This window comes from Vigna umbellata, chromosome 9 (genome assembly GCF_029865625.1).
Source record: "Vigna umbellata cultivar VRB3 chromosome 9, Vumbellata_1.0, whole genome shotgun sequence".
NCBI classification, from domain to species: domain Eukaryota; kingdom Viridiplantae; phylum Streptophyta; class Magnoliopsida; order Fabales; family Fabaceae; genus Vigna; species Vigna umbellata.
Genome location: NC_142173.1, coordinates 27,365,143 through 27,377,947, shown reverse-complemented (window position 1 = coordinate 27,377,947; position 12,805 = coordinate 27,365,143). Strand labels below are relative to the sequence as shown.

The 12,805-nt window shown below is 31.3% G+C and overlaps 1 protein-coding gene and 1 non-coding gene across 4 annotated transcripts; one reads left to right on the top strand and one right to left on the bottom strand.

The window, feature by feature from the left end:
- Positions 1 to 4,744: 4,744 nt before the first annotated feature.
- Positions 4,745 to 4,826, bottom strand: TRNAS-CGA (transfer RNA serine (anticodon CGA)). Its single transcript has one exon. It is a non-coding gene; the product is annotated as a tRNA-Ser (tRNA).
- Positions 4,827 to 5,115: 289 nt separating this feature from the next.
- Positions 5,116 to 8,883, top strand: LOC124831713 (BTB/POZ domain-containing protein At3g22104). 3 transcript variants are annotated; one of them, XM_047305793.2, is made up of 3 exons: positions 5,116 to 5,847; positions 6,984 to 8,090; positions 8,247 to 8,883. In XM_047305793.2, the coding sequence occupies exons 1-3, from the start codon at positions 5,782 to 5,784 to the stop codon at positions 8,700 to 8,702; spliced, it is 1,629 nt and encodes a 542-aa protein (XP_047161749.2). In that variant the 5' UTR covers positions 5,116 to 5,781; the 3' UTR covers positions 8,703 to 8,883. The 3 variants fall into 3 exon arrangements, with proteins under 3 accessions (XP_047161749.2, XP_087954232.1, XP_087954231.1); XM_088098106.1 differs by lacking the exon at positions 5,116 to 5,847 and adding an exon at positions 6,478 to 6,819; XM_088098105.1 differs by lacking the exon at positions 5,116 to 5,847 and adding an exon at positions 6,478 to 6,866.
- Positions 8,884 to 12,805: the final 3,922 nt, after the last annotated feature.

Genomic DNA, 12,805 nt, shown 5'->3' with positions numbered 1-12,805 from the left:
ACCTTACTCTTTCTCTACGGGAAGATAATATATATAACTGCAAGTTCTCACGTTTGAGGTTTATTTAGAAGAATAGAGTGATGAAAACACCCCATCTTTATAAAAGGTTGCTTGGCCAATGAAATATTAATCCAAACCTGACATGTCAGTTGTTTGATTTGATGAAAGATGTTGTGTTTTTGATAGGAAAAAAAAAGGTTAAAGAAAACTTGGACAAGACCAAAAAGATTGACAGACAAAAAAAAAATGTAAATCAGGAAGTAAAGATTCTGACCCTATACGACTTTTTTATGTCACGTTCTGTGATTGTCTCCATCTTCTTCACGATTCTCTCTCTGCTTTGAACTTTTTCACCATTATCCTTTGTCAACCCCTTCGTCTTATCTCCATCACTTCCCACTTTTGTCTTTAACCCAAAGCTCTACACACCTCATTCTCACATGGCTCATTAAAGATTTTTTCAAGTGTGGGCGAGCCATTAGGTATTTGGTTCCAACCAAGTTGCAACTTATAAACTTTTATTTACGTTTTCAACGATCCTTTTGCTTCAATCTAATCATATCTCTATCATTTTTTCAACATTATATAATTATATATATATATATATATATATATAAAATGTGAATCTCAATCCCATATTAGGTAAAAATAAAAAGTAAAATATCATATCATATTAAAGATTTATTAATCTATTGTCTTAAGGTTTTTGGTAAAGAGTAGTATCAATTTTTTATGTGATTGAGTTCATGTCTTATTAACGTGACATCAAAGTCAGGCAAAAGGCATGTATGGTTGAGTTTCATTTGTATATTTGGTGGAATCTGACATATGTTAACCAAATTCTTTGTTTGGGTTCGACTTGCACTTGTATGATCCGGAGAAGCTTACTTATTTTATAGTTTAGGTGTTTTATCTGTTTTTGATTTTATTGCGGGTTGTATGGGTTCATTGGTCTAGAAAAATACAATGTTGCTATATCGGAAGTCTTCATGGCAAATAATTTTGCTGGAGGGGGAGTATACCAATGTGGAAGGGACTCACCCTTGAAAGAGAGAATTGTTGAGAATCCAAGTGTAAATTTAAGTCCCACATTTGATAGGAATGAGAAAGTAGAGCAACATACAAAGGTAAAGATCAATTAACTCATTGTCTTAAGGTTTTTGATAGAAAGTGATGTCAATCACTTATATGATTGGGCTTAAACCTCATTAATGTTGTTTTTCTCCAATGAACTTGATAGACCTAATAGTGAAGAAAATAAGGAATCACTTAGTAGATGGTGGAGATCCTTAGTTGGTATAAGGAGGTGAGGAGAACTTTCTCTTGGGATTGGATGTGTGTGACCAAACATATTTTCTGAAAACAAAATTATTAAATATAATAACTATCATTTTTAGAAGATTCTAAATTGACATCAATAATGCTAGTTGTACCGTATACCATTAAAAAATCTTATATTAATTTTTTATTATTATTACTAGTAAAGAAGAAAATATATAATGCAAAACATTCTAATATAATAATGATAAAATATATAGTGAAGATATACTAATATGGTATGGATGAAATAATGAATACAAATATTCATTCTTAAACATACAAATAATTGTATATAATAATAAAGGATTAAAGGAAATAAATGCATATGATTTATATAAGATGGGATCGCTCACACTTTAATTTGCACGCAGATCATATTTCCTCTTTACTAATAATAAAAAACTCTTAATATGGATTTTTTTTAATAGTTTATTTTCATTTTACAAATAATAGATCTTTAGTTTTTATATAGTTAAATCTGGAATGAACAAAATTATCCACAACCTTCTTGAATTGTATTAATTTTACATAGAAAGGATAGTATACTTAATCTAATTTATCGTAAAGATACTATATATTTGGCACAAAGTACGCAATTCAATATGAATATAATCGTTAAAGATTATTGAAATATTAAACGACATAATAACCATACTCATACAAACTAATGAATAGGACAAAATTATCTAATATTAAGCAACAATGTCAATTTTTTTTTACTTAATTTGTTTCACATCATGTTAAGTCTATTGAATACCAATTAGGCTCCACTTAAATAAGAACGAAAGTACATAAAATAATAATTCCTACAAAACTATGCAAAAATATGATCAATAAGGAAAACCACATATTTCTTTTGATGATTCTTGAATTAAAAAAAAAAAGTGATATGATGATAGTTCTTTTGCAGTAAAAAAAGAAAACTTTCTATACATGTTGGAGCTAAAACTGATATAAAATGTGATTCGGTGACACTTTGTAAATTAGAGAAGACTTTTTATACCTGTTATAGTTATTGTCGATATAAGAAGTAGTTTTTTTTTAATTTATAAATAATGTTTAGGGTTTCTTCTTCTAAGGTGTTTCTCGATCAAACACCCATAATGGTTGTAGTAGTTGCATTTGCATGGAGGCTCCTATTCTTTCGTCTTCATCTTCAACTTAACCAAAAACCAATACAAGGCAAACACCATTGTTGCTTCTTATAAGGTCACTGACAACGCCGTTCACCATAGGAAGCCTTGCCAGCATTGATGTTGCTCTTTGATTCGCCTCCCCCAGTTTACGTTTACATCACTGTCAACATCGCCATAGTGCCTGAACAGTCCACCATTGTTGACGGATTTTCTCTTCTTCCCCCCAAATGTAGAACCATAGAGAAAAATTCACATTACCATCTGCTAATAAAGGAACTACCAATTAGAGAAATCATTGTTTCTTCTTCTTCTTGCATGCAAACTCTTTTGGCAAAATCCCCAGCATCACAACATTTGTTTCTCCCTCTCGAAGCTTATTCAATCCTTTTCCTCTTTTTTATTTGACTTATAACTTTTGTTCACTATTTACCATTGTAACATGAAAGGAGAAAAAATGAAATAATGTTGGGACATTAATTTTCAATTCAATTAAACATCGGAATAGAAACTATTACGCTTATTTTGCTTTCGAAAAATATTTTATGATTTTAGAAAATAATAAAGTGTGTGCATTAGATGATATCCATTTTTGCCTTTTTCACTTACTATGTGATGAATAGTATTGTTCTTGTGTGAGAATGAATCAAGTATGTATGAATGAGTGATGATTTATTAAAGGTATAATATGAAGACACTTTTTATCCTGATTATAACCTAGTATAAAAAATTAAAACTTTTTATACCAATTATTATATAAAAAATTTAATACTTTTTTTATATATCATTGCTTCTTTAAAAATATAAAAAACCTTCTTTAAAATATATAAAAAAGTTTTTCTATAAACTAATGACATAAAATGAATAATCTTATAAAATAACTTCTTGCTCCCGATCATATGTAACATCTTATATATTGATGTGACACTAAAGCCTTCTATTGAATCTTTCTTCCATATCCACTTAGCCTATGTTTCTATATGACTAATTCATCTATATTTCTAGAATGATAGATCTCCTTCTAACTCATACAAGAAATCTCTCTCCTCTACCCTTACACCCCCATAAATAATTAGATTTTATACTTCTAATCTTTCTACCAACCAACTTTCATGAATCTACCTAGTTTCACCCTTTATTATTCTCTATTGTGTTCTCATGTCAAACCACTTTAAGTTTATCGTACCTCCATACAAGTGACATACGTATTCACCATATTGAAGATAGTACCCACAACCTGCTTTCACTCCTCTCACCCACCGTTCTTGAAAGTTTAAAATTTGACACCATCTCATGACCATTTGTTGAAAAAGAAGCATCTCCACTTTCCAAAAGAAAAACATTGAAAATAGCAATATCATTAACACTTAAAACTCCCATAAGCATTCAATTTATATATATATATATATATATATATATATTATATATATATATTATATATATATATATATATATATATATATATATTATATATATATATATATATATATATATATATTCTTCCAACTCATTCACCATATTTTTTTTCCCTTGCAGACCTTTCCCCGAAAAAAAGTGTCCTAACAATTTTATAATATTATATACTACCTCCTATGACATCTTAAAAAATAACAAGACAATAGTGGGTAAAACAAAGTTTATGAAACAAACTCAGTTTTTTAGGAGACTTCTACTGAAAAAATAGTAAAAAAAGTGAACTTAATTTTTTTATAAATTAGAATTACTAGCATATGAATAAACTAATTTTGTAAAAAAATTTCATATAACTTATCAAATTTGTTTTAATATATAACCTACTTTTAAATTACGGAAAATTTATCCGAATATGCTCTAAAATAGAAAATTTTATCAACATTCATCACCCAAAAACAATAATAAGGGGCAGGAAAGATTTTCATATTTTACTGTCGGTAGAAATAACAATAATAATAATAATAATAATAATAATAATAATAATATATCTACAATATTATAAAAGGAGACTTTTTTATGCACATTTACTTTTTATTTTTACCTTTAAATAACTGTTTTTTTAAATTAAAACAATTACTTTATGAATTTTACTTTTTAAGTGACATTTTTTAAAATTAACACTTTTTATTTGATCTTTTTTAAATTTAACCATCTTTTTAAATTAAAATAATTATTTTTAATAAAATTTTAAAAACAATTATATTTACTTTTATAATTATTTAAATTATTATTTTACTAGTAATAATAATATAAAGTTAATAACATTATTTTCAGTAAATCAAGACGAGTGTTACAAAACTAGAGAAAAAAAATCAAAACGTCGACAGCAGGATTCGAACCTGCGCAGGCATAGCCCAACAGATTTCGAGTCTGTCTCCTTAACCACTCGGACATATCGACGCTTGCTGTTGATCACCTACAAGACATATTTTATAAATACTAACATGACCATAAAACTTGTCATCTAAACTGGTTGGTGGCTTGGTGGGGTAAATAAAAGGACTTGAATTGGTCCCAGAAGAAGCACATGCCCAGAAAAAAAAGAAGGGGTACATGGTAAATTTAGTCAATTACATGACAGTTGACAGAGAAAGAAAGAAAAAGGGAGAGATGTGGGGGCACCTAGGCCACTAAAATATTGGACCCTCATGGTGGTGTTGGTGCACAGATATAAAACTCTTTCAGCAGTGAAGATGGAACAAACATGAGAAGAAGGGTCAAAGCCAGATATAAAGCTTAAGTTCTAAGTCTTATTTTTCTTAATTTTCCCTCTGACTTGCTGTAGAGAAAGAAACCATAATTAGTCATAAAATATGCTGTTATTTAAGAGGCTAGTAGTAATATTATTTTTGCAGGAATGTCAGAAGGTTCGGTGCTCTATTATGGTATAATAATAGGCTATCTATATCTAAATTCACACACCAAAATATAATTATTTTCTCTTTCTCTCTCTCTTGCTTCTTGCTTGCGTTGTGGTGTGTGCTCTCTCTGACTCATAACCCGTCCGCACATATTATATTTCACCCTTCTGTCTTTATATGCCTTGTTGCTTCTCATTCACTTCGAGCTTTGTCTTTGTTGTGTCCTGTGGAAAACCACATTACTTCTGCGCCAATTGACTAGTACCACCCAGTCTTGTGACCACTTTTGCTTTGTCTTCTTCTTAGTCTCAGAATATGATCTTGTTAGTCCTTCTTCCTCTTCCCTTCCCAGTTTGGCTTTCTCATGAATCTCCCTTTCTTGGATTATCTTTCATGTAAGATAAGCCCCAGAAAGCCAATTCAGAAGACCCTTAATCTGTGTTGTTGTGCTTTAGTTTTTTTTTTCTTCTGTCTTTATTTATTTGTTTTAAGTTATGGAAGCTTGCTGCTGCAACCTTGAAGTGGATGTAAATGGAGAAGAGACCTTCATGGTGGACAAGGTAACCCTTTCTCTATCTTCTTTATTGCTTGGCTCAATACTCCTGTTTTTGAAAATCTTGTTACCTGTTTTGTTTCAAAACTTTATTCACAAATTTCACAGAATAAAAGAGAGGACTTTGTTGGACAATGGTTCACTTTTTTTCGTTTTTATTCTTCTTCTATGTTTTTACCTTTATTGTAAATTCTCAATCCTTTGTTGTTTCCTTTTCCTTTAGGTTTGTTTATAGGATCTAGCATCTAATATCTATGCCGAAACGTAGTAGTCACATGGTTAGTTTTTTCATGACATTTGATCGATGGTTGATTGTCTCAGTTAAATGAGTTCATGCTAAATGCTGCTATACTCATGAATATAGAGTAATTATGGTTCAATGATTTTATACTTTGCAATTTTTAATTTTTGTTTCTCTCTTCTGCTTTCTAGCTAGTAGTAGTGGCTCACCCTGAGTTACTTTGTGATTCGTGTATGTAGCTTTCCGCCCATCATTAATTTGCACCTACATAGCAGTGAGGTGGGGCAACTTCTGTGTGTCCATCCCAGCAATAATTTCCATCTCCATTTTTACTGACCACAAGCATGAATCACCTTTTCATCTTTTCTTTTTGTTTTTATTTTTATATGTTGCATGTCACACATTAAATGCTGCTGCCATGGTCTTCTGAGTCTTAAATGTTCTCACCTTCGTTTTGTTTGTTTTATTCACATTTTTTTTCTGAGAGGGACCGAGGGTTGCTTTCATGCCATTTATTTACTTTCTATATCCTTCCATGCCAGATGATTTGTGAATAGAGGTTTTCCTGCTCACACTTACTTATAATTTATTGTCCATAACGACTCCAATCCATTCCTTTGGTATCAGAGCTTTAATTGGAGTGGAACTTTCCCTTCATTCTCTTCCTTTCCCTTTTTTCATTTGTCCTTTTTCAGTCTATGTGCTCCAGTGATTCCCTGTTTTTGGCGAGTTATTTTGGTATCTGATTAAATCTACTACTGTCTGTGATTGCTTTTTCCACAAAAGTAAAATAAAATAATTTCCCTTTAACAGTTTTGCTGCAATTTCTTCTTTATCTAGTTGTTTCATGGTGTATTATCTGTTCTCTTGTTTATCAATCATCTAACTTGGTGCTTTTGCAGACTGTTATTACACAGTATTCAAACAAGTTTGCTAGATTATTTGGAAAGTCTGGTGGTGCCACAGGAAAGCTTAAAGTAATATTTCACGATTTTCCAGGAGGTGCAGAAGGTTTTGAGCTTATGTTAAAATTCTGTTACAACAATGGAACAGCTGATATAAGTCCTTCAAATTTGTTCCTTGCGCGTTGTGCTGCTGAGTACATGGAAATGAAGGAACCTGTGGCTGATGTATCTAACTTAATGGAGCTAACTGAAAAGTCACTCCACGAGATCAACTATTGGACTTGGTCAGATGTTTTGATTGCTTTGAAGCAGTGCCAGAATTTACTAGTTCTAGATTGTTCGGAGATGGTAGAAAAATGCTTGGACACTATTGTGGGGAGGCTGGTTTTGGCTAGTGAAGCAAGTCCTTGTCCATCAACTAGTTCCACAGATAGTTCTTGGATTCGGTTTTCATGTGACTCTAAGAGCACTGAGAGTGTAAAAACAAGTTTCACTCGTTTGACATGGTGGTTTGAAGATCTCCTTTTTTTCAGTCCCTTGTTAGTTGCAATGTTGGTTAAGTCAATGCTTGCGCGAAAGATGGACCATGTTTTGATCAGCAAGTTTCTTCTCTACTATCAGAAAGCTAAATTCTCCACTTCTACTACACAAGAGAAGAGCAAGATAATAGAAATGGTCATAGATATGCATTATGATATGGATCTAAGTTGTGTTCCTTGCAAGACTTTGTTTGGGATTCTGAGGGTAACTTTAGGTTTAAATATAAGCAAATGTAGCAGGAACAGGTTGGAGACTATGATTGGTTCCCAATTGGATCAAGCAACCTTGGACAATTTGCTTGTTCCATCTCCTTATGGAATAAGCTACTTGTATGATGTGAACCTTGTTTTGAGATTTTTGAAGGCATTCTTGCGAAGAGGAAATGGTCCAGTTACTCCCATTCGGATGAAGAAAGTTGCGAGCTTAATAGATTTGTATACAGCAGAAATAGCCCCTGATCCTTGTTTGAAAATTTCCAAGTTCTTGGCTCTTGCCACAGCACTTCCAGATTCTGCAAGAGATTCTTATGATGAGATCTACCAAGCAATGGACATGTATCTTGAGGTATAATAATTAACAATTCTTTCCAGTTTAATTATAACGTTGGAACTATCTGACTTCAGTCATATGGTTAATTTTTATGCATTGTACAAATTGTCAACTCATAAGAAATCATCTTTATTACGACTTTCAAGTAGTTACTCACCTTTATTGTTATAGGTACATGCTCAATTGTCACAGGAAGAACGAGTGAAGATATGCTGTGTTTTAAACTATGAGAAGCTTTCACCTCAAGCTTGCCTACACATATCTCAGAACAAAAAATTTCCTTCAAAATCTGCAGTTCAGGCTCTTATCTCTCAACAATCTAAGCTAAAAAATTTACTCCATGTTACTCCCAGTACAAGTTCATACAACGATTCACCTTGCAGCTCCAACGGGGCTGCTCAAAAGGTAAAGAAAGATAAAACCAGTGAACAGGTTGTGTTGTATGCTGGCAATTTTGATCTTGCTACAGATAATGAGAAACTCAAAGCACATTTACAAGGAATGCAGTGGAGGGTCATGGAATTAGAGAAATTCTGTAGGAAAATGCAAGTCCAAATGGCAAAGATCACAAAATCAAAAGCATCAGGCAATAGTTATGCAAAATCTTTGCCAAAGCTATGCTCATGAGTCATGGCACAATTTTTTGCTGTTGGATTTTTGTTTATTTTCCCCTGTAATCTTCACATCTGTATAGTACAGGAATGAGTTGTGTCTGTAGTTTTTGATCTTTTCCGCGTAATTAAGAACAGTGATATATTGATTGTACAGTCATGAAATAATGGAAGAGACTTCAAAGAATTTCAGATTAGAGTGTGGACAATAACCTTGTGTAAGAAACACATCATGTTCTTCCTAGATTACTTTAAAAAGAGTCTTATCGTAATAATACTATCAAAAAGTGATGATTCATTAGACCATTACTTACACTAACCGTGTACTAACCACATTTCTCATAATGCAACTTTCAAGAACCCCCCTTCAAATTATGAACATTGGTCTTTGAATTTATCACTGTTCATTCATCTCTGATTCGTTGTAACTAGTAAATCAAAGTTGACCCTTCAACTGCAAATAGAAGCATGGCCAGAACGATGGTTTCACATCAAGTTTCAACCAATAAAATCATGGTTTGTTGGCTTGCCCCTACATGAAGACAATGCAGTACTTGACACGCATAAAATACAAAGTAGTTACTGTTATCACCAGCCACCACTACCTGAATATGCAAGCGTGTCAGATGAATTCAAGAAAAATGTAATAAGCTGATTGCTGAACCGTTGTAATATACTTGAATACACTCTGAATTGAACAGTACTATGTTAGGATAAAGAATTTCTTGGTGTTGACTCAAATTCCAAACCAATCACGAGGAAGATTAGTTGTAAGATGTTCAATATGTAGGAGGTCCCATCTGCGTTGCAAATTGGTAATAATGCAATTGATTGTGAGTTAGAAGAGGTGGAACTGGTCCCTCTAGTTTATGCAGCTCCATCTTCACGCTTGTCTGTATTAGGCATAACAAAAATGTCCCACATCGACTAACCAAAATACATTATCATCGTCAAAAACTAAAGGTACTAATTACTAAACCTTCCATTTTGTAAATAAAGGTAGAGCTACTATACAACACAATGAATTGAAAGTAGATATTATAAAAATTAACAAAGTTTTCATATATTTTTAGATCAAAACCATTATTCGAATAAGAATTAGAGATGATATGACTAAGATAATAATATATATCTTTCACATGTTACAAATCAAGTTGAACTTTAAATATTAGTATGAAAACATAATGAAGTTGTTATAGTGATTCAAGAATCCATTCGGACGACATAATGAGAAGATACGATAGGAGTAAATTCGGTATCTTTTGAAATGATTTAGGAACTAGGACCCACAATAACAACAATTATATTTTTCTTCAAGATTTTCATTAGTTTAGTTTTAATACTTTTAGTTTTGATAGCTTAAGTTTTGATTATACTTTTAATCTTGAAACTGTATTGGAAACATTTAGTATAAAAAAATGTGTTGGACATTTTCTGCTTTTTCAACTTTGAAAATATTGTAAAAACAAATAAATTTATTTTAAAAAATGCTACAATTAAATATTTTCGATTAAAATGTCAAAGCTTAGACTGACGTGAAAGATTGAAAATAAGAGACTTCAAAATTCAATTTTATAGTAATAATCAGGTCACTAGACCTAAACCATGAGCTCTGATACCATTTGTATGGAGGTTCAACACACATAGAGATCTCCACACTGACAAAACCCTCACGGATTTGCTTTTGGTACAACTTCAAAACGCCTCTTACCAATAGAGGTATCTTATGTGTATATAAACTCATGTCTATCTTTTGTTTTATCTAATGTGAGACTTTGTTTGTACCCAACATCATGTGTGTATTTGCATATTTAACGGAAGAGACTTGATTGAAACAAATTTTACCTATGTTCGACGAAATTGACACTTTTAAACCAAGTTTGGACTAAATTAAAACTTTTTTAAAAGGGTGGACGAACTTGACAGCTGCACCCAAACCAGAGAAAAAAATCAATTAAACCTAAATAAAAATAAACTTTAACTAATTCTACCTACTCAAGAAACCCATTTCCTGACTACACTCTTTGTTTAATTCAGATTTTATTTTTAATGACACTCTCTTATTTTCCTAACAGCAATCACTTGACCATTAATATGAAAATAAAGAAAGCATTCTCATGTTTCTGTAAATTGTTCTGTAAATTGAAGGATTTTCCATCAAGTGGATGCAATTCAATTTTCCATCAAGTGGATGCAATTCAATTTCCCATAAAATTGAGAAAATTAAATTTACTTAATTAACATTTTAATAGACATGAATTTACTATTTTTACTTGTATATATCTTCTCTGATATTATCATAGGATAATTTGGCATACTTAAGCGTCTTTCAAAAGATTTTATTGAATATATCTCAACAAAAATTAAGACTTGAACTCATAAAAATAATTAGGTTGATACTTATAGTTTAAAGATGACTACATTGTGCACTCTACCCTTGACGAGGTTGAATAAATGTTAAAAAATAGAGAAAGCTTATATAAGAAAAACTTAAAGGTGGTTACGTTTTTTTAATTTTGTATCAATGCAATATAAAAGGTGTTTACTGTTCTTTATTAACTAATTTTTTTCTTTTTTTTAATAATTGATTTGTCTGTAGCTATCATCTTATTAACTAATTTATCATATAAGTGAAGTGTAATTATATCTAGTATTTAAAATAATACAAAGTAATTAATCCAACCAAATTCAAACGAAGCTATCAGCACATTGCTGTCCATATAGTAATCCAAACCATATATGCACTAGGCATTATTAGTTGTATTTGGCTATTGTATCATGTATGCTGTTTGGTCCATGGAGAAAATTGTCTCAACAAATAAATATATAATAATGTTCTTTTGTCTACCTATCGAATATTTTCGTACCCACAGGCCATGTCTCAAAAACAGCACATGTTGTTGTGGGACTAACTAAAGAAGCTACTGGAACCCTATTTAATATACTGGACCTCAACCATACACTCTCAATGTTTTTCTATTAGTCATACACTTTATTTTTATTTTCCTTAAGAATTTGTTTTTATCAAAACTACAAGTATAAATATAAATATGTGGGAGTTAGAATACTATTGGAGATTTCAAATTATCTTGAAATAATAAAAATTTACACTATACAATTTATTGCAAATTATACAAGCAAGTTTTATAATGTTAAAATGGATTTAAAATTCACTTCTTTTTAAGATGTATTAAAGTCATTCAAATCATAGTTTTGCAAGAATATTTTATAGGTTGGCAAACGATTATAAATATAATCTTACATTAATATTAAACCACTTATAAATATATAATTTCATATTCAAAATCGGATCATCCATAAATATTTAAGATCTATCTTATCATATGTTGTCAAACCACTTATAAAACTTTAGTCTTGATTCAATATCAAATTACTCATAAAGATTTAGTTTCAGATTCAAAGTCGAATATCTATAAATATTTAATCTCGTTTTCATTGACACAAGATTTAATTTATACAAACAGGATAATTAAAATGACGTTATTATTTCTCTTTTCTACAATTTGGCAAGAAAAACTTAAACTCTACTCTATGGGACTCGTATGAGACTTATGGAGAGTCAACCACATAAACAACGCTTAGTTCTTGAATTTGAAACTCCATTTTTGCATCATTATCATATAACGTAGCAGAAACTTTTTGGGTCAACAAATCAAAATACTAAACTGCACAGACCTAGAAAGAGGTAGAAGAGTAGCGTCTAAGGGAAATGCAACGAGAGATAAAAACCTTTATATATTCAGCAATGCATTGGTTGCCACAAATCGCGAGTTTCATACTAAGAGTTTAATACACACTATATAGTATATATATATATATATTTCACGACACATGCAAACACGGAATTCTCAACGAAGACCAAAGAAACTAAATAAATTACACAAGGAACTTGGTAAGTACATTAAACTACCAACTTGGTTTGGTTTTCTTAAACAGTGCATGTCTTGCTCGTTACGGCACATGAAAGATGACTTTTAGGACGTTGCAGTGACAGTGAAAAATGCAGAGGGAAACATACCCAGATTTTACGTTAGCTATAGCAACCTTCTTCGTTAGAGCATGTAAGGACAAGGGGACAGAGTGACCACATAACGACAC

Coding starts and splice junctions, on each gene's coding strand:
- LOC124831713 (XM_047305793.2), top strand. CDS start 5,782: ATGGAAGCTTGCTGCTGCAACCTTGAAGTGGATGTAAATGGAGAAGAG. Junction 5,848..6,983: donor AGACCTTCATGGTGGACAAG/GTAACCCTTTCT, acceptor GTGCTTTTGCAG/ACTGTTATTACACAGTATTC. Junction 8,091..8,246: donor CAATGGACATGTATCTTGAG/GTATAATAATTA, acceptor TTATTGTTATAG/GTACATGCTCAATTGTCACA.